The sequence below is a fragment of the Phymastichus coffea genome, unplaced genomic scaffold, assembly GCF_024137745.1.
Source record: "Phymastichus coffea isolate CEN01 unplaced genomic scaffold, Cenicafe_Pcof_1.1 PCOF00016, whole genome shotgun sequence".
Lineage (NCBI taxonomy): Eukaryota > Metazoa > Arthropoda > Insecta > Hymenoptera > Eulophidae > Phymastichus > Phymastichus coffea.
In genome coordinates this window covers 1,927,362-1,955,187 of record NW_026706827.1, presented here as the reverse complement: position 1 = coordinate 1,955,187, position 27,826 = coordinate 1,927,362, and the positions used below count along the sequence as shown (strand labels likewise).

At 61.9% G+C, this 27,826-nt stretch overlaps 1 protein-coding gene across 5 annotated transcripts in view; it reads left to right on the top strand.

Annotated features, from left to right (window-relative positions):
* LOC131675072 (protein pangolin, isoforms A/H/I/S) overlaps positions 1 to 27,826 on the top strand; it is a 60,819-nt gene that overhangs the window by 15,468 nt on the left and 17,525 nt on the right. For 4 of the 5 annotated variants that reach the window (XM_058953909.1, XM_058953908.1, XM_058953911.1 and 1 more), the window contains exon 1: positions 26,529 to 27,815. The exons of the other annotated variant lie outside the window; for it this stretch is intronic. In XM_058953909.1, the coding sequence (XP_058809892.1) occupies positions 26,784 to 27,815 (1,032 nt within the window). In that variant the 5' untranslated portion in view covers positions 26,529 to 26,783. Of the gene's footprint in view, positions 1 to 26,528; positions 27,816 to 27,826 lie in introns of those variants that run through there. 5 annotated transcript variants of the gene reach the window in all.

The window sequence follows — 27,826 nt, the reverse complement described above, 5'->3', positions numbered from 1 at the left end:
CCGACACGGAGCAGCGCGCGTCTGGCGAGTCCCCACCGGACATGCCGGTGGTGGCCCCAGTGGCTCTCACGCTGCGGCCCCCGCGCTCGTGATCGCCGCTTGCCCGCGCTCTCTCCGGCGCTACTTGCGACTACCGCGTCGCGCGCCGCCTCGGCCTATCTCCGCTGCTCGTCGCGGATACGCACGGTTGCGCTAATTTACGCGCGCTCGCCTTCTGCCCGGTCCTGGCCTCCTAGCCCCGAAGACGACGCCGGCTTTTCAATCGGCGCGTGCAACGTCGATCAATCACAGGCACCGACGCGACGCGCTTTCGATCTGCTTTCGCAGCGCGCTGAGTTATGGGCTTGCCGCGTTGGCGCGCGCGCCCATGCAGATAAGTCGCCGCGCGCCAATCGCCATTCGCATTCTGACCCAATTGTGCCTTTTCTGCTGCTTCTGCGTCGTTTCTCGCTGCGTATTCTCCGATCGGCCTGCGACGATCGTTCGGCGCGCTGCCCAGCGTCATCGAGTCGGCCAACGCATCGCGAGTGCGCGCAGCGAGTCGACGCGGGTTACGCAAAACAAGGCGAGACGAGGCTGGCGAGTCGAGGCGCGGCGCGGCGAGGCGAGGCGAGGCGAGGCGAGGCGAGAAAAGCAAACGCGCAGCTATTCCGAAGGCGGCGCTCGGCCGCGCCGCGAAAGCACGATAAGCGCGCTAATCGGCTCTCGACGCGCGCAGGCCTCTCCAGTCGTGCTGCTGCTGCTGCTGCTGCTGCTGCTGCTGCTTTCGTAGTTCTTCTCCTATTCCGTTCGCCAAGGCGGACTGCGCGACGGAGCGCATCAGGCGGCTGTGGCATCGGCGCGTCAATCGTCACAGCGCTCTGTGGCGTGCGCGCATCAGAGTGCCGAGGCTCGGCTACACACGTGTAATCGGTGCACGCAGCCGAAACCAACCTCGAATCGATGCGTCGGAGATATATAGCGAATGGTCGGAGCGTAATCGCTGGTGTGCGCGCGAGAGCGAGAGAGTGAGAGGGACGAGGCGGGGGGTGGGGGGAGTGGGCGAGAGAAGCGCGAGAGAAGCGCGCGAGTGGCCGGTGGTTTCGGTCTATTAAATAAATATGATGCGCGCCTCTGTATAATACACAGCGGGCGCTACGTGCAGTGCGTTGCTGGAGTGGGCGCTGCTGCTGCAACGCAGCCCGTCAACAGGCGGCCGTCCGTGGTTTTCTGACGCCCAGCACCACCGCAGCGTAATCTGCGCGGCAATCGGTCTTTTTCGACTCTTTTTCTCTTTATTTATAGGCTGTAGTCGGTATCCAGTATACGGCACGCCCGACAGAGTCGATTGAAAACGCAGAGTTGGCGGGCATCTGGCGTGTAGTAGCATTTGTTTAGTAAAAGGGATCAAGGTATTAATGGCTGCGGTTTCCCCCGAGCGCGCTAATCGGTCGAGGCCGCCACTCGCCACTCGATTTTTCAATTGTCCGCGCGCTCTAATCCTGGGGTGGAGCGAAATATTGCCAGATCGCTCCCCCGGGGTTATATCGTGCCTGCCTGCCTGCCTGCCTGCCTGCCTGCCTGCGCGTGCTGCTCGCTTGCCCTGCCATTAACATAACAATATCGGGCATAATTGCGGCATAATCGGGGGCTCTCCTGGGCGCGCGCGCGCATTACTAGTGTAATATGTGTGCCCATTGTCAACGCCTGTCAAAAGTCATGTTCCTCGCTCGAGTGCACCGGCTCGCTCGCTCGCTCGCTCGCTCGCTCGCTCTCGCCTCTAGCAGCTCTTCCCTTTCATAAATTCACTGCTCGCAGCCGATGATTAAACCTGATACTTGATTCAAACTGCAATTATCGCGGCCTTCCAGCTCTCGCAACCGTAGGCCCGCTCGTTTAATCGTTTGATTTATTGCCCTAACACGTCGAGGCCACTCTTGCTTCGACGGCGGAACGAGTCGGAACGAGCGGCAAAGAGCTGCCCGCCTGGCAGCCCCGCCGCCGCCGCCGCTAGGGGCGAATTTATGCCCAGACTCGCGCCTTCGCGGCCTCGCTGGCCTTCGTGGGGCGAGCACTGCTGCGCCCGTAAAATGCGCTCGCGCGCGCTTCATTAGCTTCGTTATCGCCTTGGCTGCCTCTCGAGCCTGTTCGCTTTGAGCTCGGCGCGAGCGGCGGGAGGGCCCCGTCCGCCCGAGCGCCGCGATTTGCGTGCGCCCTTATGATTAGTCACGCGAGCCCCGTCGGCTGCCCGCGCCTCGCCTCGGCCGCTCCGTCAGCTGCGGCGGGCCCTCGCCGGGCGCCGGCCCGCGCGCGCGGCCCGCTCGGCTGAGCACTCGAGTGCGCGGCTCGGTGCACGAGCAAACAACCTGCCGGCAGCCCGCGCTCCGCCGTGCACCCCGCATTACGGCCGCTATTAATATCATAATATAAATATAAGTGTGCCGGCGGGGCTCTCTCGGGCAGGGCTGCGGCGGCGGCGGCAGCGGCGGGCCTCGACAGGGGGCGCGAGCGCGGGGGGCTGCCGGTGACGCCGCCAGTCCGCGACAATAGTTTGCCAGAGGGGAGCGGCCAAGTGGCGCGTGCAGCGTGCAGCGTGCAGCGACGACGACCGGGCTACTGCGCGCACACGCGGCTCGTGCGTATTTCAGCTGTGCCCCGCTCCCCGCTCGCCGCGGCTTTTCGCTATCGCCCAGCCGCGGCCGCGCGCGCGCGCCCGCACATGTCACGTGCTATCTTTATTCCGTGGCCGTTGCCGTGCCGCTGAAACGCTAATTGCTTCCGCGTCGCGGCAGCGGCTCAGCGCCGAGCGCGTCTAATTATCTCGAGAGCTGATCGCTGCGACCGAACCAGGTCTGGCACAGCGCATAATGATTATCGTGCTGCGACTAATTGGACGCTTCGACGTACGCCTCTGCCTCGCTCCTCGACGCGCGCGCTGCTGTAATGGGCGATCGGCGCCGCGAAATCGCAGCTCCATCACGTGGGAAAGCTCGCGCCAGCGAGATTGCCCGCTTGGCCGAAGGCTCTGCTTGCAGCTGCGGCGCGAGTCTGGAGAGCCGCCGTCGCGTCTTACCACCCGCGCACAGCTCCACGCAAACGCGTACGCAGACGCCAACCGTCGGCACCACCGCCGCCGCCACCCTTATTAAGATTCCAGCTCTGGAATTCTACCTGCGCTCTTTCTTCTCCGCGGCTACTGGTCTTGAGTAAATAAAACAACCGCGCGTCGCCTCTGCGCCTGCCGCTGGGCTTGCTCCTCTCCCTCCCTCCCTCTCTCTCTCTCTCGCGCCCCCCCCCCCCCCTCTCACGAGCGCGCGCGCACGCCCGCCTATCTTTTATCTCGTTTTCTGCGCGCCGCGAGCTTTCTCTCCCTCCTGAGAGGGCCTCCCTTCCACATACGCACGTACAGCTACAATACAGCTCCCATCCATTATTTGGCTGCTGCTACTGCTGCTATTTCACCTACTTTAAACTTGTCTACCCGCGCGTCCTTGTGGCATGTGCGCGCAAATGCGCAAATGAAAAGGGAAAACGGATTCTACAATCGCCGGTAGACAGACTGCTCGGCATTTAGCTGGAATATTTATTTCCAGCCGTAAACTGCGGTTGCACTTACTTGGCCTGGCTTGTTCTCCTGTATTGGCGCGGTTTAATAGCTACCGGGAAGAACGAGGAACGAGAGGGCAGGAGAAGAGCGGAGTGGCGGCTCTAAATCAATTTTACATCTTAGGTGATTTTTAGTCGTTGGGCAGCGGCGACGGCGGCGGCAGCGGCTGCAGCAGCGGCCGCAGCCTCGAAAGTTCTCGTCTTGCGTATCGAGTTATGAATGTGTGGAGTGCCTCGGCTTCTCACGACCTAGCATGCACGCGCAAGAGGGGGAGGAGGGGGAGGGGAGTGCGCGCGCGAGCAAGTGGATGGATGATGGTCATTTTCCTTGACGAATGAAGGCGCGCCGATTCGGGGATTTCGTCGAAATGCGCGCCGGAGCCGAGGGAGCGAGAGAGTCGGTCACGCGCGTCTCCGAAGGCAGGCAGAGAGAGCGAGAGAGAGCGAGAGAGAGAGAGAGAGAGAGACGCACACACAGTCTGCAGGAGCGCTTTTTAATATCGCCGGAAGCAGGCGCTGTGTTGACAATGATCTCCCCCATCTCGCGAGCAATCCGCGCTCGCACGCTTTCTCACCTACATTCTCCAGCGCCGCGGCGGGGTGCTAAGCGAACACGGGGACAAATTGGAAGAGGGTTGCTGGCGGCGCTGCTGCTGTTGGCCACCGGATAAAGAGTCGCCGAACACTTCCGGGCATAATCCCAACTGCCACGCGGCTAGAACAAATCAAGCTCGGCGCGACAGCGGCTCTCCCTCTCCCTCTCCCTCTTTCTCGCTCATTGTCTCGCAGCCTCTGGCGATCCGGCGCGATTGCCGCTCTCCTCTCTCCTCTCCCCGAGCCGCCACCTCGACAGCCCGATTGGACTCTTGGCCTGGCGCGTCTGCAGCCCGCGCCGCTCTCCCATCTGCGCGCTTGTCGCGCATCCTCGCCAACTGCACGCGCACTGCCGAGCCCCCAAACTTCCTCGTGCCAGCATTCATTGATGTTCTTTACCCCTCGCGCCTTAACAGCGCAAAGGGTAGTCGAGCTTCAGTCGCACCGACACGTCGTTTCCACTGAATTATGCATGCCTCGTTCGGCTTTTTCCACCCGTCGAGCGACGACGCGGCAGTGGCTACTCCCGCATCGCCGAGCACGAGGTTGCTGCGAGTGGTCAAGATTCGTCTGCAGGTATCTCCCGCAGCCAAATTGACGAATAAAAAAATGCAAGGAGAAACTCGACAGTAACCTTGCTCGAACGCGAGGCATCTTTATGGTAAGGAGAAAGCCAAAGAAACGGAGAGTGAAACAAGGCGGGAGAGCGAAGCAGAGAGAGCCTCGTTTCAAGAAGAAGGAGGAGGAGGAGGATGAGGAGGACGAGGAGGAGGAGGAGGAGAAGAATAAGAAGAAGAAGAACAACAACAAGAAGAGTGCAAGAGAAGGAGAGAAAATAAGCGAAGGAGAGCGAAGGATGGAAGAAAGAAGGAGCGAGAAAGAGAGCGTGGTATGTATTGTACTCGAAGTGAGATGCAGGGAGAGAGAGAGAGGAGGTAAGCAGCATAGTTTCTAGGAAGAGCGAGGAAAGAAGAGAAAAAAGGAGATGCGGGGGTCGAGGTTGAGCTGCTACGGCCCCATGGGGCCCCACGAACCAAACTTTGGAGGCTAGCACAGCCAGCAAGCGAGGCTCGTATAGGTAAAGAGAATGAATGCGCGCCGAGAGAGAGAGAGAGAGAGCGAGAGAGAGAGAGAGAGAGCGAAGCAGGCCCATTCAGCCACTTTATTTCTCGCTCGACTCTCTCTCTCTCTTTCTCTCTCTCTTTATCCTGTTAGAAAACAGTGCGCCCCTCGTAAACCTGAATGAGAGGCCGAAATTACGTGGCTTCCCAAGCCCGCAGCAATGACAACAGAGCCGAAAAAAGAAGCACAAAAAATAAGCAGGAAAAAAATAAACGAACGAGCGGGCGAGAGAGAGAGAGAGAGAGAGAAAAAGAAGAAGTAGCCAGCAGCCATTGCTGCTTTTTCAATTTCGAAGCTCTCCTCGCTCCTCGGAGCATCGAGCGCCGACGGATCCATCAATAATTCATAACCCAGCTCCGCTACCTCTCTCTCCCGTCGGCCGTTTCGCTCCGCTCGGCCAGCTCCAACCTTCAACTCTAACCTGCCTCTACAAATATTTGGAGAAGTCATTGAGGAGAACTAATTTTTGCTGGATACGGCCCAGTGAGCAGCCTTCTCGGAAAATTCCCGTCACCCCAATCGCTTTTTTCAAGACACTATATATGCGACAACGCAGCGGAACTTTATGTTGGTTGGCGCGAACAACCCGTGCTGCTTTTCGCGCTCGCCCCCGCGAGAGCTTCATCAAGTATTAACTGGTTTTTTCTCCTTTTTTTCGAGCGAGAGCCGAGGAATGGGTGCTGCCGCTGCTGCCGCTGCTGCTGCTGGCGCGCTCGCATGTGTGTTGTATGCGTGTGTGCAGGCGCGCATTGAGATGAAGGCGGTAACGAGCGACGACGGCAGCGCCAACGGGCGAGAGAGAGAGTGAGAGAGCGACTCTCTGTTACTGGTTGCACGCCAGTAATTGCTTCCTTTGAGTAGCTCCGGAGGTGTAATTTAGTCCCGAGCAGTAACTTTAACTAATTAACACAGCCGGTAGCGAGAGAGAGAGAGAGAGAGAGAGAGAGAGAGCGCGAACGAGTGTGCACGAGGCACTCCTCGCTCTCTCGCTCTCTCGCTCCTCTCTCTAGTAGTGTGCAGCTCGTACCCTCCAAACTACCATTCGAAAATCAACTACACAGATAATTATCCATCGGCCGTCAGTTCGCCTACAGACACACGTACACCCTCTCGTGGCCAATTCCTTTGTCGTCGTCGCTATCTCCTCTCTCTCTCTCTCTCGTGCTATGCAGATGAACGCGAAAGGTCAGCCGCCTCTATTGCACGCACACACTCACCCACGGCATACATGCACGCGCCGTAACCTTGAAGGAGTCTCGCTCACTCCATAGCTCGCTCCGCCGCTGCTGCGTCTCGTTGGCTTTAACCAAAAAAGGTTCGTTGCCCATGCTTCCCTCTCGCGGCTTAGATTTCATCTGCGAAACGACCAAACGGCGAAACACTCCTTTTTTTGACTCGTGCTGCTGCTACTCGCTTCCTCCCCTTTCCAGAACCTTCCTCCAAGGCAGAGTTGTTCGCTCCGTCTGCTTAATTATCGCACTCGATATTCGGAGCTCGCTGACACATTATATGCGCCTCGGTTACACACACACACACACACACACACACGCGTGTGCGCGCGTTCGATGCTCGACAGTCGAGCGTCGAGCCGCCGAGGTGGCCGATACTTTATCGCCTTATTTATGCCCCGATGACTCACTCTCCGGCTCGCTCCAATCTCATATCATTCAAATTTCTGGCTTTCTGCCTCTGCCTCTTTCTCTCTCTCTCTCTCTCTCTCTCTCTCTCTCTCTCTCTCTCTCTCGCCTGCTAGGCGTGACGTACGCACGCGCATGGCTTCGGCAAACCGGTTCACCTCTCGTTAATTCAAGCTCTAAACAGCGCATTCCACGCTGATATTTATGACACTTTCGGAAATGGAAAAAGAAATAAAAAACAGAGAGAGCCTCGAAATAATCAGCTCGACACCTATCCGAGGCGGCCAATTAATTGTGTGCGTGCGCGCTCTCTCTCTCTCTCTCTTTCTCTTCCACACACGCTGAGGGCCGACGGATTGATATTATGCAAAGTTATTTGGAGGCGGGCGCGAAATCGGCACGGAATCACTTTCGCGAGGCTGCTAAGGATGCTCGTATTTAACACCTGATTAAAGCGCTGGAAGAGGGAGTGAGAGAGTCGAGAGGCGAGAGGCGATGCCCTCCCTCGAGCGACAGCGTAATCTCACCCGACCGACAGAGAGAGAGAGAGTGAGAGAGAGTGCATGCACACTACGTACATCGTATAGCGGCCCTTTTTCCAGCGAGTATCGCGGCGGTGGCGCCCATGGGATTTTAATCTTGCCTTAATTGTCCGTGAAATCGCACCTGTCGTGCTGGCCCTTGATTCCCCTAATCAGCAGCTCTCGTCGGCACGCTCGGCCTGCCTGACTGCCTCGTTTATCGACACACATAATTCCCGTTATTTAGCGGCGAGTATAAGGTGCGCGCGCGTCTCCATTAGCGTGCAACAAACAATGGGTGCGCGCTTAAATGTCAAATGAGATTGTGCGCGAGTATGGACTAGTCGCTAATTATAGTTTCTCGGTGGCGCGCCTTTCATCGGCCCCCGCGCACCGCGCGGACAAAGAGAAAGAGAGAGAGAGAGAGAGAGAGAACTCGCACTCGAGCAATCTGGAACGCACGATAAACTGCATTGATTTGCCTGCGCCGAAGAGCATTAGCGCGGGCCGCCGCCAATCATTTAATGTTTACGCGTATGCGCCTCATTGTCGAAGCGCGCAGCGCCACGGCGGCTTGCAAAACAAATATCGCCGAATCATAGGAATTACAGCTTATTAGAGGAGCGAGAACCGACTCTCCGCGAAGCCGTTCTTGCGGACGTGAATCCTTTTCACATTCTGCTTGTCCCCGCCTGCCTCTCTTCTCCCTCCCGCCTTGCCTCTTCTCCTCCAGCACTCGGCCGTGCTTGTTTCTCTCCTTTATTTTCGCTCTTTTAGTTTCTTCTTTTTTCCCCATTCTCTTTCTCTTTTGCTCGCTCTCTCTCTCGCTCTCTTGGTCGTCGTGCTGGCAGCGGTCAAAGTGGCTCGAAATTACGACCTCCCTGCCTCGCTTTCGCTTGCGCGCTCGCTCTCGGACCCCTTGTGGTCGAGACAATGACTCTCCAGACGCGAGAGGGAAGCGTTGAGGTGTAATCGCCGGCGAGATCTTGGTGGTTCGCACTCGAGAGAGAGAGAGAGAGAGAGAGAGAGAGAGAGAGAGAGAGAGGAGGAGAGAGCACATGCAGCGTACGTGTAGCAGCGAATTTCTGCGCTGATCCTTTTCCCCGGCTCTCTCTCTCTCTCTCTCTCTCTCTCTCTCTCTCTCTCTCTCTCTCTCTCTCTCTCGGCCAGTGGAGATAATGTCAGGCACACTTGCATACTCGCGCGCGCACTTTTGTTTGCTAGCGCGCGAGCGGAGAGCCGGGTGAACGCTCTCGCTCGGCCGCGGTCCCCATATTCGTCGCGAGCAGTCGACATGCGTCCCTGGCCTTGGCGATGAGCGAGCGCCGAGCCGAAAGGAAGCCAGCCCTCGGCTATCGGCTACGGCTGGATCGCTGCCAGCGCGCGACTGGATTACGCTCTTCTAGCCTACTTTCGACAAATGGTCCGCGACCAGCTTGCTGCTTGCAGCCCACTCGACTCGACGCCAGACCGAAAATCAGTCTCTCTCTCTCTCTCTCTCTCTCTCTCTCTCTCTCTCTGCGTGAAAACATTCCAGCGGCCCATCTCTCGGACCAGTCGCTGTTCGCTCTCATCCTTCGTCCCGCAGCTCGCTGCATTAACGGGCATGACTTGAAAAATGCGCCCGCGGCTGCGCCCCTCCTTCGCCAACCTCGACCCACTAGACGCTTCCAAACTTTCGACAACTCCACCTGTTGTTGTCGCCGTCTTCGGCTTTTTCCTAAACGTACTTGTTCGAGCCTTTTCTCGCCTCGCCTCGCCTCGCCTCGCCTCGCCTCGCCTCGTCTCGCCTCGTCTTTCCTCTCATCTCCGAGCTTCATTCGAGCGCGGCTAAATCCAAATGTCGCGCCCAACTGCCTACAGCCCATGAATAAAATATCGGAGTTGGCTTATCTGCAGGCTCTTAGCCGAGTCGAGTCGAGAAGGACTCGCGGCTTCACTTGGCTCCCTCGCTGCTTTACTCTAAATGCTAGTGCGCTTTCTCGTTTAGTTCCCCGGGGGCAACGTAGCATTGCCACCTACACGCTCACGCTCGCGCGCCAAAGCTTTTATTCGTCTGCCACTGGATTACGTAGTCGCTTCTGGCTCTCGGAAGAGCAAGTGAAAAACAAAAAGAGACCGGAGCCACCGAAGGACGGACCCGGGCCGAAGGAGCCACGATAAGGTGGGGGTATTTGCTACTAGGCAACGCTCATCCGCTGCTGCCGATGCAGTGATTAGCCTCTGAAAAATGCGCGCCACCTCGGCCGGGCTCGGCCCGTCGCATTGCGTCGAGGATTAGGCGCGGCCCGCAGCCGGGATTTGCGCCAGTTTTCTCAAAGGGAAACTCGGCCGCAGCAGCAGCACCACCACCGCCACCACCACCAGCTCCCTTTTCAAAATACTGCCTTTTCTCCTTTCCTCTCCCGAGATTCGACTGCTTCGGCTTCCAGTCCCCCTCCGCGCCCCTCTTTTTCTTGGCCGTTCTCTCGCTCGTGTTTTATAAAATTCCACGTGCCGCTGCCGCTGCCGCTACTGCTCTCATTCATCGCTGCACGATCTTTCACAAAGTGCCCTTCCTGGGCTTCTACTAGCGACTTTTCACGGACTCCGGGGCCCTTTCATTTGTAGGCGCACGGAGCTGCGAGCAAAGGAATTTTTACGCGGAAAAACGAAACCAACGTTGGTCACTACGCAGTAGGTGGAAGGAGGTGTAGGTGCGCACGGAAAGAAGAAAAAACATTCCTCAATTGAAGTAGTTTCAGGTTTACGTCTGAAATCCGAAGCGGCCGCCTCGCTCGCTACTCGCTCTGCGCGTCTCTTCCTCTCGTTCTTTGTCCACCTTCCTCTCGCGCATTTATAAGCCGTCCCTACGGCCGCGTGCGCAAATTAGCTTCAGCGTGGATTCAAATCGATGCTGCCGAAGGTGAAGCGAGCCTAGGCGGAGCGCGTGGCGCGCGAACGGGGACAGGAGGAAAGCGCGCTTTTCGTCGCGCTCGGTCGTTTTCTCGCTTCCGGGGCTCGTCGCCGCAAAAACCGGAGCCGAGCGTGGACACGAGCAGGCGCGGCGAGTTCATCGGCCGACAGAGCGGGCGAGCGAGCGAGCGAGATTCGGTTTCGGGAGGGCGAGCGCGCGAGTTTTGGCCAGGCGGCGGTAAAACAAGTTTGAGGGCTGTAGCGCGCGCACAAAGAAGCGAGCCGCCGCGCGAGCGTAGGTGCGAGGGAGCGCAGGCGTCCGACAGGCGCCACAATGCACTCGGCCAGAGGGAGAGCGGGGGAGGGGCCGTCGGCTGCGAATAATGAAGCTGTCGCGCGTTTGCACCCTCGGCGGCGGCGGCGGCGGCGGCGGCGGCGCGCGAGCGCGCACGCGGAAGCGGAGCAAGTGGGCCCACAAAGGGGGGCCGCCCGTGCGCAGCGCGCCGCACCGGTCGCTCCTGCTCGCGACCTGATTTTCCGGCGCGCGGACAAACGGAATAGCCGATCGCGCCATTAAGCATACATTGCTCGAGCGCGCGGCAGTCGGGCCAGCCCGGCTCAGCCGGCTCAGCCCGCTCGGCTTATTACGCTGCCAACGCGCTCCCGAGCTTACACTTTTCACGGGCGGTATTCCGCGACATCGTCGACTCCAGTAACGAGCAGCGGCAGCCGAAATTCTCGCAGCGATCGCTGGCGCGAGCGTCGGCGGGCCGCGCGGCACACAAACGGAATTGGCGACGAGCCGTCCGATCAGTTATTCAGCGCGTGGTGGCGCTGCTGCTGGCGTGCTGGCTGCGCGCGCGTGTGTACGTAGGCCGGCGCGGCATTGTGTGCCCCCAGTGCCTCGCTCGCAGTCTCGCTGGCTCGGCAAAACAAACAAGGCTGCGCTCGCGCTCTCGGGGCGCTCGGCCGAGAGGTGCCGGCACAGCGGGCCGCGTCCGAGCGCGCCGACGGCGCGACTAGTTCGGCCGCGGACAGATGCATATCGCCGCGCAGAGCGGAGTTCTCGTCGTGCCCGATGCGGCCCTGGCGCCACTTCCAGGAACGCCAGGCGGCAGCCGCAGCTCGCGATCGGCCGTAATCGTCCCTCGCCGGCGGAGAGAGATACCGAGAAGAGCAGCCGTGGCCGTGCCGTCGTATAAGGAGACGGGGCCCTCCGGGAATCCTGTCGGAATGCCGCCGCGCCTGGCCGGCGCACTGCCGTTTTTCGCGCGAACGCACCCAGAGCTCGATACTCGATAGCATCGGCACTCGGCACTCGGCACTCGGCAGTCGGCACTCGACACTCGACACTCGACACTCGACACTCGATACTCGATTGTTTTTCCAGAGCGCGTCTTTCGGCCCGTTTCGCTCGCAATTACGCAACCGCGTCGCCGCCTCGCGCGCTGCGCCATTGTGCGCCCGACGACGAGCCGAGGACCTCATTATTTCTTAATGCACGGTTAATTGACCAATCGGCTGCACGCGGCTGCTGCCGGTGTTAAGCAGCGCCGGAACAATTTAATGATCGACGAGATGATTACGAGAGCCAGGGTCTTGGGCTCGTCGTCGGCTGCAGTGCTCGAAAAGCTGCGCGAGCTACGTGAAAGGGATGGAACGGAGGCGGGCGCCGAGAGACTCGCATTGAAAGCCCGCTCTCATCTTTTTCAGCACGCTCGCATGTGGAAATGCTGGCGCTGGCGCCGCGCTCGCGCGCGGCTGGAGTGGACCTCTTAGCCAAGCTCGCGCTCGCGCGCATCATTTCATCCGAATGCGAGGGGGTGGGGCGCGGCGACGACGCTGCACGGCTCGACGGATAAGGCAGCGGCGCTGCCTCGCGGAGGCTCGTGGTCGCGCGCGCGCGCCGCGGAATCTGCGGCAGGCCGAGAGCAGCAGCAGCAGCAGCAGTCGTGCGAGCCAGAGCCGGTGGTCCGCCGTCGATGCAGGCGCGCGCGCGACCACTGGAGCAGAAAATCGAGAGCAAGCCTCATTAGGCGCGATCCTTCATTGAAATGAGCCGGGCTCCGCTCTTTCCTCGGCTCGCTTCAGCGCCGATCGCTCGACAACGCCCATTCGGCTCTCTGCTCGCCGCGTCTGCTTCGGGCAAGTCGACCCGCAAGTGCGTGCCGAGAGCAAAGGGAAGCCGTTGAATCACCGACGAGCCGGCAACGCTCAGGTGCAATCCTATAATTTTGGCCTTCTCTGTATGACGCAACGAAGGCCGGGAAGAGCCGAAAAGCGCGCTCTTTTCTTCTTCCTTCTCCCGCTCGAGGCTCGCCCCTGCAAGTGGCGACGCAAGGTGGCATTAGCGCTCCAGATTGCGCCGTGAGTCAGCCTCTCGCGTGCGTCTGGCTGCGTCGATTGGTGCGTGCGGCGGCGGCCTCGGTAATTGCAGTGACGCTGCGAGGCGCTGGCGCACGCGCACGGTGCTCTGCCGAAACAGCCCGACGAAATAATACGAGCGAGGAAGCGCGCGGCGTGGTGCCTCGCTCGTCTCCAGGCGCTGGCGCTTTGTGCGTGGCGAGGGAGGAACGCCAGAAACGCGGCAAAAGTCCGCAGTCGACGGGGCGCCCGTTGAGCGACGGCCCTCGACCGCCGTCCTCTCTTCTCCCCCCGTTGCATCGCGCCATTGCATTCGCGCTGACGCGGACGACGATCCGATCAGCGCTCGCCGCCGCGCGTTCGCGACTGCAGGCGCGCGCTCTCGTGCGATCGTTGATGTCGAAAAAACGGGCGAAAGCGCGGCGAGTCAAGCGCCTCGGAGAAGGACGAGCAGCGAGCGCAATATCGCGGAGGTCTCGGGCTGCGGCCGCCTCGGATACTCGGATAAGAAAGCGCCAAGCTAATGCCGGTGCTGCTTGGTCAACAGGCGCGCGTACGTTCGCGGCCCATCGGCATCGGCTCTGGCTCTTTTCGCCGACTCAGCGAACTTGTTGAATTCGCCCTGGCGTCGTCCCCGACTTGGCGGCAGTGGCCCGGGGATCAGCCGGCATTATTAATCCGCGCTTCCATTCATGGCGTTTCCTTTGTCGAGGGAAATTACAAAAGGGGCTCGCAAGTTCGCTTTCGATAAGTCGGCGCTGGCTGCTTTGAATAGGCCTTATACAGCGTCTGCAGCCACTCATATTTTTATTGGTGCGCGCAAGGTGTAACGCTTGGGCCACCGACGGTGGGTGACGACAGCGAGCGGCTATCGCTGGCACAGTGCAGAGGGAGAGAGAGAGTGAGACGAGTAGGGGGCGTATAATAAAGTAGCGATGCGTAGACTGCGCTTTGTGGATCTCTTTCTCCGCTGAATGTGCTCGCTTGCTTTCGCCTGCCGAGCAAATATTTGGAGGCTGACCGAGCGCAAAAGTGCTCTCTCTCTCTCTCTCTTTCTCTCCCCGTGCGAGGGACGAGAACCCCGGGCCGGCCATTGTCCGCGGGCTCAGCTTATCCGAGCGCGATAACAGATTTATCCCGGATAAATCTTGCCATTCTTTGGCATCTTTTCCGCACGAACACTGTCTTGGCGTCTAGTTCGGTCCTTGGCGATCGCCACGCGTTCGGTCGTCGTCGTCGGCCTGCAGCGAGCTGCGGAGAAATGGCTGCTCCCCCGTTCGCTGAATGTCGCGAGGAGCGATGCGTGCGCGTCGATGTTTGCCTTAACGTCTCGCCGGTTACCGCCGCTCACGACGACGACTTTCGCTACCTCTTTCTCGCGGCTGAGGCGGCTCTATTGTTTGCTCGGCGCACACAATTTGCGTGTTTTACCTACGCGCGCGCGAATCGGGCACCAAAGTCGCGGCTGCGAGGTCTGCCTCTGCCTAGGAGCGCCAACCCCTCCGATTACGAAAACAGGAAGAATGCTCGGTCGCTCTTCGCCGCTGTAGGCGCCAGCAAAGTGCCAGCCTAGAGGCCGAGCTGGAGCTGCCATTTATTTGGACAGAGCGCCAGAGTATACACACGTGGTTCCGCGCGACTTGGCTCGAGCCGCCAGCTCTTTGATGTGCGACTGGCGCATAAATATTTAGGCCCCGCGCGCGCGTCGTCCGGGCCTGCAGCCGTGGAGGAGGCGGAGCGAGCCCCGCGCGCTGCACGGCGTTCCGCGGCCGACGAGGCGCGACGCGCGTCGGGGCTCGCGGCCGAGAAGACGCTGACGGGGCCGGCGACGACGGCCACTCGAAGCGGCGGCGCGCATCGAGTGGCGCTCATTAGCTCTGTCGGCGGCGGCGCGGCGCTCGCGCGCGTCGCTAATTGGCCCTCGGTCGCACCTGCGCCGCGCCGCCGCCGCCGCGCGTAGATACACATCGGGCGCGAGAGGCCCGCGAGCGAGAACGGCGGGGGCCTCTCGATCGCTCGGCCCGCGGGCGAGCCGAGCCTCTCTCGCTTCGCCGGCGGGGCTGCGAGCTGCAAGTGCCGCGCGGCTCTCCGGGGCCGGCTAGGCACGTAGCGCTAATCTAGCAGAGGCGCACGGCGGCCGCGGCGCTCGGCCGAGCTCTTTGCCACTCCACCAAGCAGAAATTGATAGGATAAATTCCGGCTCTGAATTGGCTGCGCCGAGGCGGAAACTCCTCCCCCTGGCTCCGCCGCCGCCGCCGCCGCCGCCGCCGCCGCTTCTACTGCCCCTGCGCTGGCGCTGGCCCCGCGTGCGGTGCCTCGCCGCCTCGCTGCCTCTTGCAGCCTGGCCGCCGCGCGCTCCCCGCCGCCTGCCACGCAGCCTCGACTGCTGGCGTATTTTTATCCGCATACACGGCGGCTTCTCTCTCGATGAACTTGCCAGGCTTTCATTAAAAAGCTTTCGCCTCGCTCGCAGCTCTCTCGCCGGCGCGAGGAGCGCGCGCTTCTGGCTTGGCTGGCTTGGAACAATACGCGCGCCGCAACCGACGCGACACAATGAGTCCGCTAATTTTCGAGCGCGGCAGCTCCCTAGTCGCCGTCGAGTAGCGAGTACTCTCTCGCGCGCCCCGGCTCCGAACAAAGCGCGCCAGCGCCCGGCCGACAGCCAGCCAGAGCGGCCCACAGCCTGCCTGCCTGCCTGCCTGCCTGGCTTTTTTTATTTTTGGCTTCTTTATTATTGTCCTCGCCGCGCGCACGGAGTCAGCCGAGTGTAATCTTGGCTCTCGCGCGGCCCCGATTCTCCGCTGGAATAACGCACGCCCTGCGCCGCCTGCTTCTTCGCCTTCTGCTGCCGCCGCGCACTTCTTTTCTTCTTGCTCGCGCGCCTGTTTTTTCCTCGGCGCGCTGCTTTTTGTTCTGGAGCGTGCACTCGCCGAAACTAGCGAGTCGACTCGGCAAAGGAACATCGCCGGTCCGAGTGGAGAGAGAGAGAGAGAGAGCGAGAGCGAGACCGAGACCGAGGGAGAGAGAAGCGCAATCGGGGCATTAGCGGGGATTAGAGGACGAGCACAATGGCGGAGCAACTGTCGCCGGCTGCACGATCCATTATCCGCACTTAATTAGGCCGCGTGGGCCGAGAGACCGAGCGAGCCCGAAAAAAGTGGGAATGGAAGGCCGGCGGCAGCGACGCTAGCGGCGGCCCCGGGGGGTAGACAAGATTATAATCTGTCCCTATTATTGTGCCATCGACAACTCGGCCAGAAGGGATTGGCGCTCTGTCTGCTTTCTTCCTGCCCTCGACGCTGCGCTCCCCGAGCCACGAGCCATCGGCTGTGCATGTGTATACGCAACGGGGACAATGTCGTTACGCCACTTTTGTGCATTTAGCAGCGTAATCAAGCTGCCCGTGCCCCCGCGCACGTGAGCCCGAGTGACACATCATTCGCGAGCCACGGGACACGAACCGGCGACGAGTAGCTTAATCCTACCTGCATATGATGTTCTCAGCGGCATTGTACTTGCTCGTGCTGCAGGGCGCAGGGGGACAGTGCAGGCGGGCCAGCCGGCATGTCGTCTCTGTGCCCCCCCCCCCTACGCTCCGACTGTTTGCTTGGCGAGGACGGCGCGTTTCCGCGAGGCCACGCAGCGTCGTGGGAAGCGCCAAATTTGACTATGCGGAATGCGCTGGCCAACGGCTCGTCGAGCCAAACAGGGCTTAATCGAGCGATTAAAGTGCCGGAGCAGCCGAACGAAAGCTCCAAAGCTCCACGCCGCGTCCGCGTAACGAGGCAATTTAGTTGCGCGCAAGCACCTCGTCCTCGGTCGGTCTGCCGACAGAGCGAGCGGCCTGGCCGAGGAGAGAGGTGGAGCAAGGTCGCCGGAATGCCTGCGACGGCGCGCTCGGCCGGGTTTCGGAGGTTTCGGCCGGATAGCCCGTCGGACAGGTAGCGCCGCGAGAGCGTGCTTGGCGCGGCAGGTCAGAGCTGCGGCGAGGAGGGGGGGAAGCCTGGGTGGTCCCGTTCCTTTGGCACGGCAGGCAGCCTGGTGCGCGCAGTGTCGGCGCTGGCGCCCGTAATTACAGGTTCCTTATTTACCGCCTGTTACACACTTCGTTAACGCGCATCAGTTATTAAGCAGTCTAGTCTTGTTTCTCTCTCCGGCGGCCCTCTCAATGAGAGCGGCCCTCGGCTCGCTCGAGCGCGGCTATTTATGAATGAATGGCGTGCGTGCCTCGCCGGCGCTGCCTATTACCGGCACTCGCACTTGCAACGATCCGGCTCTGCCTCCCTCTCTCGCTCTGTCTACCTCGTTCTCCCTTCGCCGCCCGCCCGCCCGCCTGTCGTCACATTGCCTCTTCGTTCGCGCGGCATCGACTCGTCGCACCTTTTCTTTCTCTCGCGCTGCAGCGCCTCAATGGACCAGTCGCGCCATTCAGCCAGCTACGCGCTCATTTTAGATACGCGCGTTCCCGCACCGTTGGCTGCTGGCTGCTACTGCATCGGCGCAGCGTCTCTTTCTTCCTCGCCTCCTTTCTCGTCGCGCGCTCCGCTCCACTCCACTCCAATCTCGTTCCTCTGCGCCGCGGCGTCCCCGCGCGTCGCGCGTTTTCATTCCTCGGCCCGTGCAGCCTGACCAGCAGTGGCGCGCGACTCATTATCGCGGATTCGTTAGCGTCGAGAGGATAACGAGGTTTCACGGTCGCTCGTGGCAATCGACGGAACCGGCGCTGTCTCGTCGGCATCCGCACTGCGAAGGCCGCAGAGTTCTGCCGGATTTTTCCGGCACCGCTGCTCGCGTGTGCCGCTGGCATTCAGCTGCGCAAGTCGACTGAAAGTGCCCGACGATAGGGCGCAAGGGCGGCGGGCCTGTGAATAGCGTAAGGTGAATTTAACGAGTGCGCAGTGAGTTGTTGTCAAGGAGCTGCTGGCTACGAACGCACACGTATATCTACGCGCGCACACGTATACGCGTATATCCGTAGTCGAGAAACGGGGGACGACTATCAGCCGCGCGGGCGCGTCTTTATCCCGTGCAGAGCGTGCGCGGGAGCATAATTGGAGCGGTCGCGTGCACGCCGCCGACACAATAGATTCGTCCGAGTGCAAATTATTAAGGTGGCTGCTCGCTCCCAGTTCTGCCGCCGGTGCTGCTGTCCTTGTTAGGCAAACGAGGGCGCGACGGCGCAGACGCCGGCGCGGAGGGAGAGAGCCAAATAATCGTCTAATTTGCGTGGCCGTAGCGCGAGGCGTGCGATTGGAGCTCCAGACTGCAGGCACGGCAGGCACGTCGCGCGGTGGAGAGGAGCTCGACGGTCGGTCGGCCGCGCGGCCGCGCGGCGCTCCATTTGAGCCGCGGTGAGCCAGCAGCCTGCGAGCACCGCAACGCGGCTGAAAGCCATTTAGCCAATTTGAAAGGTCTTTTCATTAGACGTTTCACTTTGTCTCCGATGCTGCTGCTGCCGCCGCTCGCTCGCTCTCTCCCTCCCTCCCCCCCCTCCCTCGCTTGCCCCGCCGACGCAGCTTTGCATTTTAAATGCTAATTGCGAGCTTTTCCGACGGTGGCGCTGGCCGCGGCGGAGGAGGCACTTGCGCACATTCGAGCCAGCTTTTCTTGTGCAGCACCGTCGGGCGCCAGGCGCGACAAGTCTAATCAGCGCATTACCAGCGAGCAGCCACGGGGCGCCGGAAGCCGATTGTCGGAGCTTAGGTGCGCGGCGAAAAGTTGAGTCGAGTCGCGGCTCGGCAGCCCATTGTGTTGTTGCTAGCGCCGCGAGAGACTGGCCAGCGCCGCGGTGTCGGTCGCGCTTTCATAATCTCGCATTACTTTTGGTCTTCCGGCTCGTTAAAAGTTTGCTTCCGCGGAGCTTGCGGCCGGGGCTATTTGCCGCTCTTCATTAAATCGTCGCAGAGAGTAGGCGGCTCTCCGGCAATCACAATAGAAGCGGCAGCAGCGCCGAGGAGGGGAGACTGGCCCACATGTACGGCAGTCGGCGCGCTCTCTCCGTGGTATCAAATCAATCGGGCGACACAAAAGGCCGCGCCGGCACAATGCCTAGCACTCGACTGCGATATGAAATGATCCGTGCGCGCATTCAGCCGGAAAAAGGCTCGATCGGGCCTGGCCGCACCCTCCGCGCGTCTAGCACTGGCGAGCGAGCGAGAGCCACTCTGCCGGATAATTTTCTGAAAACACCGAGCGCGCAGCGGGAGCAGCTCCGGCTTCATTGTGCATGCGCCCCGGACAAAATGATCATCGAGTTTATTAGCGAGAGCGAGCGCGGTCACGACGGCAAAGTAATGTCGCGGCTTTGTCGCCACTGTCGCGGCAGTCGCGGCAGTCGCGGCAGTCGCGGCAGTCGCGGCGCAGGCCTGCCTTTCTTTCAATATGCTAAGAGCGGATACGCTGCGAGCCAAAGCCGCAGTCGGCCGAGTCGCGGGTCCCCTCTTTGCTCGCTCGATCCCTCTCTGCCCGCCGCGCGTTACGCCAGCAGCGAGACGAGTACGAGCCCATTGTGCCAGCGCCGGCTCATTTACTTACGTCGCTCCCACTTTTAATCTGATGAGATCCGCGATCTTACCTGCCGCCTGCCTGCCTGCCTGCCTGCCTGCCTGCCTGCCTGCCTGGCTGGCTGGCTGCCGACGCGGCAGCAGCCTAATAAGTGCGCCCGTCCATGTAAGCGCAGCGCGCGGCTCTCGATTGCGCCAGCTCGATCGCTAATTGATCGAAAAGCCCATTTTCCGAATCGGCCCAAGTTTCGGTCGAGGTAAAGTAGCAGCGGCGGCGGCGGCGGCGGCGGTGGCGGCGGCGGCGGCAGCAGTAGCAGCATCGATCAAACGAGCTGGATAACGAGCTGCCGCCGCGATGCTGCGTACTTGTCAGATTAGAGATAAACGCCACCGCCGCTGGAAAATCCGGCTTATTCGCGTTCGCGAGCAAAAGAGAGCTGCGAGAGCTGAAAGAGCACGCGGGCGCGCGGGCAGGAGGCGAGTGAGAGTGCAACGAACGTTACGCGAACGAGGCGAGGAAAGCTGGGAGCGCGCGTTAATGAAAAAACGCCTAGCCAGAGAGAGAGAGAGAGAGAGAGAGAGAGAGAGAGAAAGACAGCGGCTGTTTTCGGCTTTGTGCGCTCGCGGGCGCATTGTTTGAAATACGAACACTTGATAAAAAACAGCGCCCACTCGCTCTCTCTCATCAGCATCAGCAGCATCAGCAGCATCAGCAGCGTGCCAGCAGACACCGACACCGCCACGAGTAAATGGACCTGAAAGCCCTAGACGCGCGTGTATGCATTTTCATAGTTGCAAGCAGCTTTCAGCTGTGTACGTAAGCTCGCTGTCACCGATCCAGCCTTTAAACAACTTTTCAGCTCTTTCGCGCCATTTCTCTCTCGCTCTGCTCGACCGAAATAAAAGTTAAAGCTGCAGCGCGGCTTCTCATCGAGATTACTCGACGATTTTCCAGTTTGCAAGCTCTCGCTCCCTCGGCCGCATTCAATACGCTTGTAGTCCTGTAGTCTGTAGCCGACCGCTCGCGTCTCTCTCTCTCTCTCTCTCGCTCTCATTGTGTAACGGCGCACTCGGGTCCAGCTCACGGACGCTGTTCACACAAAGCGATCACTTTGAGCGGATCATCGGATTCTTCCTCGTGCTCTGCCGTGCGCCTCGTAATATACATTCTCGCAGCATAATCCACGAGATTGCGATTCAGAGTTGCCAGTCGACTCGTGTTTTGGCAAATGAGTGAATGAGCAGCGACTGACTGAATGAAAGAAAGAATGGCCGCTTGGTCGGAGGCAAGAAAGAGAAAAAACTCATTAAGGGGCAACGCGACACGCCCGCGTGCTTACCACTTGAAAGTTGCCAGGGAAAAACGAGGAGGGAAGAGAGAGAGAGAGAGAGAGAGAGACGCGGTCCGGAATAATGATTCGGTGAAAAGGCGCGCAAGCTCTCTCGCTCTCTCCCTCTCTCACGCTCTCGCTGGAGTGCTGCTGTAGGCGACATAAAAATGTCATATAATAAGGGAAAGGGATTTCGAGCTTAATTATACGAGAGAGCAAGCCTGGGAAAGGGAAAGGGAAGGTGCCAGCGAAGGCTGCTTGCGTTTCGTGCGCATCTTATGCAGCGCAACGACGCGGCGCTTTTGTGCAGTTGACGTCGACTTTCTTTCATTAGCAACCGCGGCTTTTCAACGGGCAAGTTCTCAGCTACTAGGCGGTACTAACTCTCTCCTGGAAGACGAGCCCCGTCGGAAAGTACGAGTAGACCTGTATAGGCAGTGGCATAGTGATCGGTAATTGATCGTATTACACAAATGGACGATTTTCGTGTTTGCAATTTAGGCGGCTCTTTCTCTCTCACTCTCGCTCTCTCTCTCTCTCTCTCTCTCTCCCTCTCTCTCTCTCTCTCTTTCTGCGCAGGAGAGAGCAGAGGAAAAGAAAGGCCGGGAGACGCGTGAGCGCGCCGCATCGTCCCGGGGAGACCGCAGGAAATCCGCTTTGCCAAGGGCTTCGCTCTTCGCTTGGGGGTGCCACGTGAGCCAGACTACTGCTCTCGCGCTTTTATTCTTAATATTTGTAAGGTTTTTCCCAGAGCCTCCCTCCGCAGTAGCAGCGACAACCATTTCTCCGGCTTAATCTTGAAGAGCAGCTCTCGAGAATCCGTTTGCGGATGATCGGGCGATTTCGATGAAACCCGCGAAAATAAATCGCAATATGCCCCTTGGATTTGCTGCCTGTTTGGCTGGCTGCTCACGGCTGGCGCTACACCAGTACAAAGAGCTTGCAGTATAGCAGCAGCGGTCCGAGAGCTTAACTAATTTTCCGGATCCCGGGACGCGAGTACGCCAACAGCAACGGCAGCCAGCGCTTTCGTTCTCACTTGTCTGCCATTGGCGAACGCGGCGCGGAACGGGTTGCTGCGAGGCTGGGGTTGCTGGCGCTGACAGCAAAGACTTGTCTCGAGCTCTCGGGGCGCCGCTGTACGCGCGTACACGCGAGCACCTAGGCGAACGATTAACCATGGCTGGCGCGGCTCGGCTACGGTCGCGCGGCGGCTCGGCGGCTCGGCGGCTCGGCGAGTCGGAAGAATCCGAGCTTTGCTTCGCTTTGCCCCGGAATGTGGTCAGCGCCTCAGTAGGATGCCGGGCGTGTCTGCGCGAGTTACGCGGCGCTCCGAATTGCGGGGATAGGGCCCTATATATTGGCGAGCGCTCCGCGAGAGCTTGCAAGCCGCTCTCCTCGGCGGCCACGTAGCTGCTGCACTCGGGCAGCCGAGTAGGCCAGGACGGCCCGTAATACGGCGGCTAGACGAGCGCTGCGATTGAATGCTAGGAATTTCATGATGAGTTGGGCGCGGGGTACGAGGCTGCTGGCCGGGCACCAGCGGCACACGAACCCAGGAGGGAGAAAAGGAGAGAGAGAGAGAGAGAGAGAGAGAGAGAGAGAGAGAGAGAGAGAGAGAGAGAGAGAGAGAGCAAGAGCGAGAGCGTCGAGGCAAGGGGCGGTTCGACTCTCTCTCTCTCTCTCTCTCTCTCTCTCTCGGCTTAGCGCAACCGAGCGCCCGTTCCAATCATGATTCCGCGCCCGCTGCAGCGTTTGAAGTCTCGATTGAAAAGGGGCGGGGGATTGACTAAAGAACGAGTCCTAGCTATCGGCTATCCCCCGCTCACGGCCCCGCGCGCCTCCTCGCCTCCGCTTTCCCTACGAGCCGACATCGATTTCGTCGTCGATGCAAAAAACACACACGCACTCAGCCGCACACCTCGGCTCGTCTCGCCCGCCTGCCTGCCTGCCTGCCTGCCTGCCTGTCCGATGCATATACTCGCTCGCCCGGCTGTTTATGTTCGACGCGTTCGAGTGCTATCGGCCTGCCTCCTCCTTTCATATCGCTCTGCCTCTGCCCCCGATGAATATTCCGAATATCCAGCGCATACTTCCGTCGGATTCTGGCCTCGCCGCCTAACACCCCCGCTGCCTGGCCGCCGCCCGCGTCTTCGCTGGCTCACGAATCGCTTGGCCAATCGTCGCCGGAGAGCGTCGGCCCGACAGCGCCAGCAGCAACGAATCTGGCGACCCCTCTCGCGCGAGACTAATAACTTGATCTGTCGTCGCACCCTCGTAATCCTGTTTTGCCGAAATGAGAGCGCGCGCTGATTTGCCGCCGCGGCGCCATTTTCCTCCTTGGCGTGCTTCTTGGGCTGCTTCGATCTCGGTTCGCCGGCGAGCCGTGGCAAATATTTGATCGAAGAATCGACGCTGCGCGCTGGTGGCCCGCGCTCGCGGCGTTCGATCGCTCGGCCGACAAGTGGTAGCGGCGGCTCCAAAGCTGCCCGGACAACGAGTGCGCAAGGCCGATGTAATCGCCAGTAAAAGCGTGACATTAGCCGTGTAGCGATGCTATCTGGAGTGTCGGAGCGACGATCGCTGCTTTTTGATCGGGCACGGGGGTCAGACACCTGGCGCTTATCGCCTCCGCTCTGCTTCTAATAGCGGCTCGCAATAATAATATGTCATATTGAAAGAGCCGATCGCTATCGGCGGCTCGCTGCTCGACGAGCCCCGCTTGCGGAGCGTGCTACGCGCGAGCTACGCGGGAAAGTACGGGCGTCGGAGAGTCGAGGAGCGAGCGGCTCGGCTCGGCGCGACTCGGCGCGACTCGGCGCGGCTCGGCGCGGCTCGGTCCGCGGGGACGCGGCCGAGTGCGGCGCGGAAGAGAGCCCGTGAAATTTGCTAAGAGCCGCGGGGAAGCCGGGACACAAAACACGCAAATGAAGCGGAGCGGAGACGCGTATGGGCAGCCGTAATAAGGGACGGAAGACGGGGAGGAGTCGAGGGGCCGGCGATGCTATCGCGAGAAAGCGAGCGACTCTTTGTCAGATGAGATCCGGCACAATGATACGCCACTAGGTACACTGCAATCTGGCCTCTTTCAAATGAGATAGCAAACAACTATCGAGCGCCTCGGCAGCCTGCTGCCGCCTCCCTTGCTTCCCACCACGCGTCCATTTGGCATATTGCCTCCCGATACACGCATGGCCGTCTTTCGCCTCCCTCCTTGCCGCGCGGCGCCGACTCGGCGACCTTCCTCTCGCTCGAAAATCCAAATAACGAGCTTTTCCTCGCCTGGCTGAAGGCGTCGCTGGCTGAAATCGCGTAAGCTCTTTGCCGTCGCGCCGCTGTTGCTGCCGCTGCTGCTGCGCGGTTGTCGCGAGCGGGGAGGGGTGGCAGCTGTCGTGTCGGGTTGCCCGGCTCTACGGCACTTTGATCTCTCTCCCTCTCTCGGCTCCGGCAGAGCGTTTAGCAGCGCGAAAATCTTTGGCTGTACGCGCGCTTCGGCATTCCGCGAGATGTAATCAAGTTCGACGGCTGCGTTCCCAACGACGCGGCAGCGCCGATCCTCGGCTGCGAGACGCCAGCAGGGGAGAGGGGCAGCGGATCGAACGATCGCCCAGCGCGGAAAGTCGGAAAGTTTGCGCCTCGGCGTAAACTTTGCCACGAGTTGCCGGCAAGCTGCGTTGCTCGCGATGCCGGAGCAGTCCAAGTATGCCAAAGTCGCGGCGAGGGCGGCCGCGACTGGGCGCGCTGCGCTCGGGCCAAGTGAAGCGAAAATCAGATTTGCTCGTTGTCGCCTCGAGGCCTTGTCGCTGGTGTCGGCGCTGCGCCTCCCTCCTTCGGTAGACGCGACCCCCGCTCGGCTAGCGGCCTTTGATCCTGCCACCCTAGCTCCTTCCCAATGAGCGGCCCCACGTGCTGCTGCTGGCGCTGCCGCTGTCGCGGCCGGCTTGGGCGCCACCTCGAGCGGCGCCCCCCGTTTGCGACAACTCGCAGCGCTTCTCGCGGAAAAGCCGTGCGGCTTGTGCGGCTTAACGAGGCGGGCGGCTGGCTGGCTGGCTGGTGCAAACGACTGCAACTGATTAAGTCTTTGCCAGATTTCTCGGTTCAAACGAGGCCTGATTGCGCCTGTGCACACAGCCGCGTCTGCGACGTTGCCTGCCTCGCGTTCCCGAGGCTAAACTCGAGCTGTCTCCGCGCGCGCCAAATGTTTATAAAACAAAGGCTCGTTTTGCTCAGTACGCCACGGCCACCGGCATACGTTCGATGCAATCGAGCAGGCTGCCGCCGCGCTGGCGTTGTTTAGACTCCGCTCGGCATCTCCTGCTGCTCCGAACTGCCGTGCCCCCGGACGCGGCTTATCTGGCCCTCGGCCGCGATCCGCCGTCACCTTGGGCTCCGAGGCCTGCGACGGCACGCCGAATTCACGTTGTGGTGCTGACGCGACTCGTAGCCGAGGAGGTCAAGGTCCAGAAGTTGAAAGTAGCTCGACGACTGATCGAGCGCGCGCAAACTTCCGGCAGAACTTTGCCGAGTCTCGCCGCCCGAGTAAAGTCTGTGGCCAACGACCGGATCGACGACGAGCGCGCGCTCAAAGTCGCTCGTTAGCGCAACGTCCGAGCCGCGAATTATTGCAGACCGACGAGCACGCGGGTAAACAATAGCTCGCTGGAGTCTGCGCAGAGGGAGGCGAAGAGGAGATTAACGCGAGCGGGAAGCGAGACGGAGAGCGAGAGCTGCACTTGACTCGTTAACGAGATTTCCGCGAAAGCGAGTAATAAAGCTCGCGGGCAAATGGTGGGTTCGGTGTGTTTGCGTGCGAGCTCGATAAACGTTTATGCAGCTTAAACTCGGCCGGGCGCGTCGGAGCGGTGGCGGTGGCGGTGGCGGTGGCGGCTTCCACGAAGGCCAAATTACAGGTTCGCAACGCCATATGGGCGCCGAGCGGTCCGCTCGGCGGCAAGCTTGCGATCGCCGCGCTGTTGCGCTTTTGCTCGGCGGGCGCTTGCGGAGCCCGCGTGTTTGCTCCGGCTCCTCGAGTCCGGTTGGCTCGAGTTGTTGTCAGCGTCTCGCAGAAGTGGGTTAAGCCGGACCGAAACTCTTGCCAACTTTGGCTCTCTCGGTGCGCCGCGCGTCGGCTGCGGCAGGCGGGGAGAGAGGCGCGAGCGCGCGAGCAGAACGGGTGAGCGCCCCCCGCTCGCCGCGCTTTCCCGTAGCCATGGCGACGAGTCGCTGGGATTGGCCGCGCAGCTTCCACTGGCGGAGCCCCCGTCGCGCATCCCCCAGCCCCACCAGCCGCCGCGCGCGCTCGCTCGCCTCGCACTCCCGCCCCCAGCTCCTCGATCCAGTTCTCGGCTCGCCTCGCCTCGTCTCGACTCGCCGGATGGAGCCCGCGCCCCCGCGCCGGCTCCTCGCCGCCCCCTGCCCCCCCGCCGGGGCGCGTGCTCGGAACGCTCCGCACTCGCCCTCGGGCGGCCGAACGCGGCGAGGCCCCGCGCGCGGCCCGCCAGCTCGGGCGCAAGCTCGAGCAGCGCGGTCGACGGCGACTGCCGAACAGCAGCGCCAGCCAGACCGAGAGCTGGGCCGACGCCGGGGCCGGGTCGACTCTGCCGCTCGGCGGCGCGAGCCGCAGCGGCTCGGGGCCGAAGGGGCGCGCCTCCTCCGCCGGCGCCGCTGCCGTTGCCCCGGCAACTTGCCTGCTGGGCTCGCCCGGCCTCCATTCCCGGCAGCGCTCGGCGCCGGCCTGCCCCTGCTGCGACCACCCCCTCCCACTGTCCGCGGCGCGCCGGCCGCCGGCGAGCTGCCCTCGTCCGTTCGCGCTGGCGGCAGCGCGCGGCCGCGAGCCCGTGGCGGAGGCTGCTCGCGCGCGTTCCGGCGGTGCGCGGCGACGAGTTCGGGGCTGCCGGCGGCCGGCCGACGGCCGACTGGCGCCGCACTGGAGGGGCGCGCGAGCGGGAGGGAGGGGGCGCTGTCGGTCGGCCATCATAAATAGCGTCATCTTTTTATCTCCGCGGCGCCTTCCGCGCGGGCTGCGTGTGCGTGGCTGCTCCGCGCGCACGTGACGCGCCAGCGGCAGAGGCACGGGCACAGCCGGCGACCGAGGTGTAGCGTTTGGCTTTGCGCGCGCCCCTTCGGGCCGACATCAAAGGCTTCGACGGGCGCGTCGCAGCCCGGCGCTCAGTTACCGTTCGCTCGCGGGCTCCGCAACATCGGCGCCCGCCGCGCGCTCCCGGCCGTGGCATGTCGCCGAGCTGCCCCGAGTCGGAGCCGCGGGACCTCAGCTGCCGGGACCCGCCCGACTCGCCGGACTCGCCGGACTCGCCGGACTCGCCCTTGGCCGCGGCGCGGCTCTACTCGGCCCACGTGCTCGCGCTCGACTGGCGAGCGCTGCCGGGCCTGGCGCCGCCCGCCGGCGCCAGGGCCTCGCGCCTCTGGCTGCTAGCCGCGGCGGACCGCGCGGGCCGCCACCGCACGCGGCTGCTGGTGGTCGGGCGGCGCTGGCGGCCGCGCTGCCTCGCCCGGGTCAACATGCTGAGCCAGCCGGTGGTGTACGCGGGCGGCGGCCGCGGCCGGCTGACGCCCCAGCTGTTCCTCTGGTGGTTCCGCGCCGAGTTCGCGCCGGCGGTGGCGGCCCTGCACCCGGGCGCGCGGGTGCTGCTGCTCGCCGAGTCGGGCCCGCACCTGCCCAGCGAGCGCGACTGCGTGGCCGGGGGCGGCCGCGCCCGGCTGCGCCTCGTCTGCCCCGCCTCGCCGCGGGCCCGGCCGCTGCTGGGCACGCGGCCCGTGGCGCGCGAGCTGCGGCTGCGGCTGGCCACCGCGCTGCTGGCCTCGGGCCTGGCCGCGCCGGCGGGCCTGCGGCGCTTCCTCGCCGGCTGCTCGCTCAAGGAGGCCTTCGCCGAGCTGCACCGCGCTTGGCTGTCCGTGCGCCCCAGCAGCTTTCGGCGCTGCTGGCGGCCGCCCGGGGGGCCGGTGCCCGAGGGCGGCGAGCAGACCCAGCTGCTGGCTCAGCTGCGGCGACTCGCGGTGGACGCGGGCCTGCGCGTCGACGAGCGCCAGCTGGACGACTGGCTGCTCGAGGAGGGCGACGCCGCGGAGTCCGGGGAGGCGTCCTCGGACGAGGAGGAGCGGACGCAGGAGGAGGAGGAGGAGCCGGCCTCGGCCGAGGAGGTGGTGCGGCTACTGTCGAGGGTGCTCGGCTGGATGGAGACCCAGGCGCTCGAGCCCAGCTTGTTGCTGGCCGTCAGAGCGATGCGCGCGACCGCCAGCCTCATGGTAAGACGGCT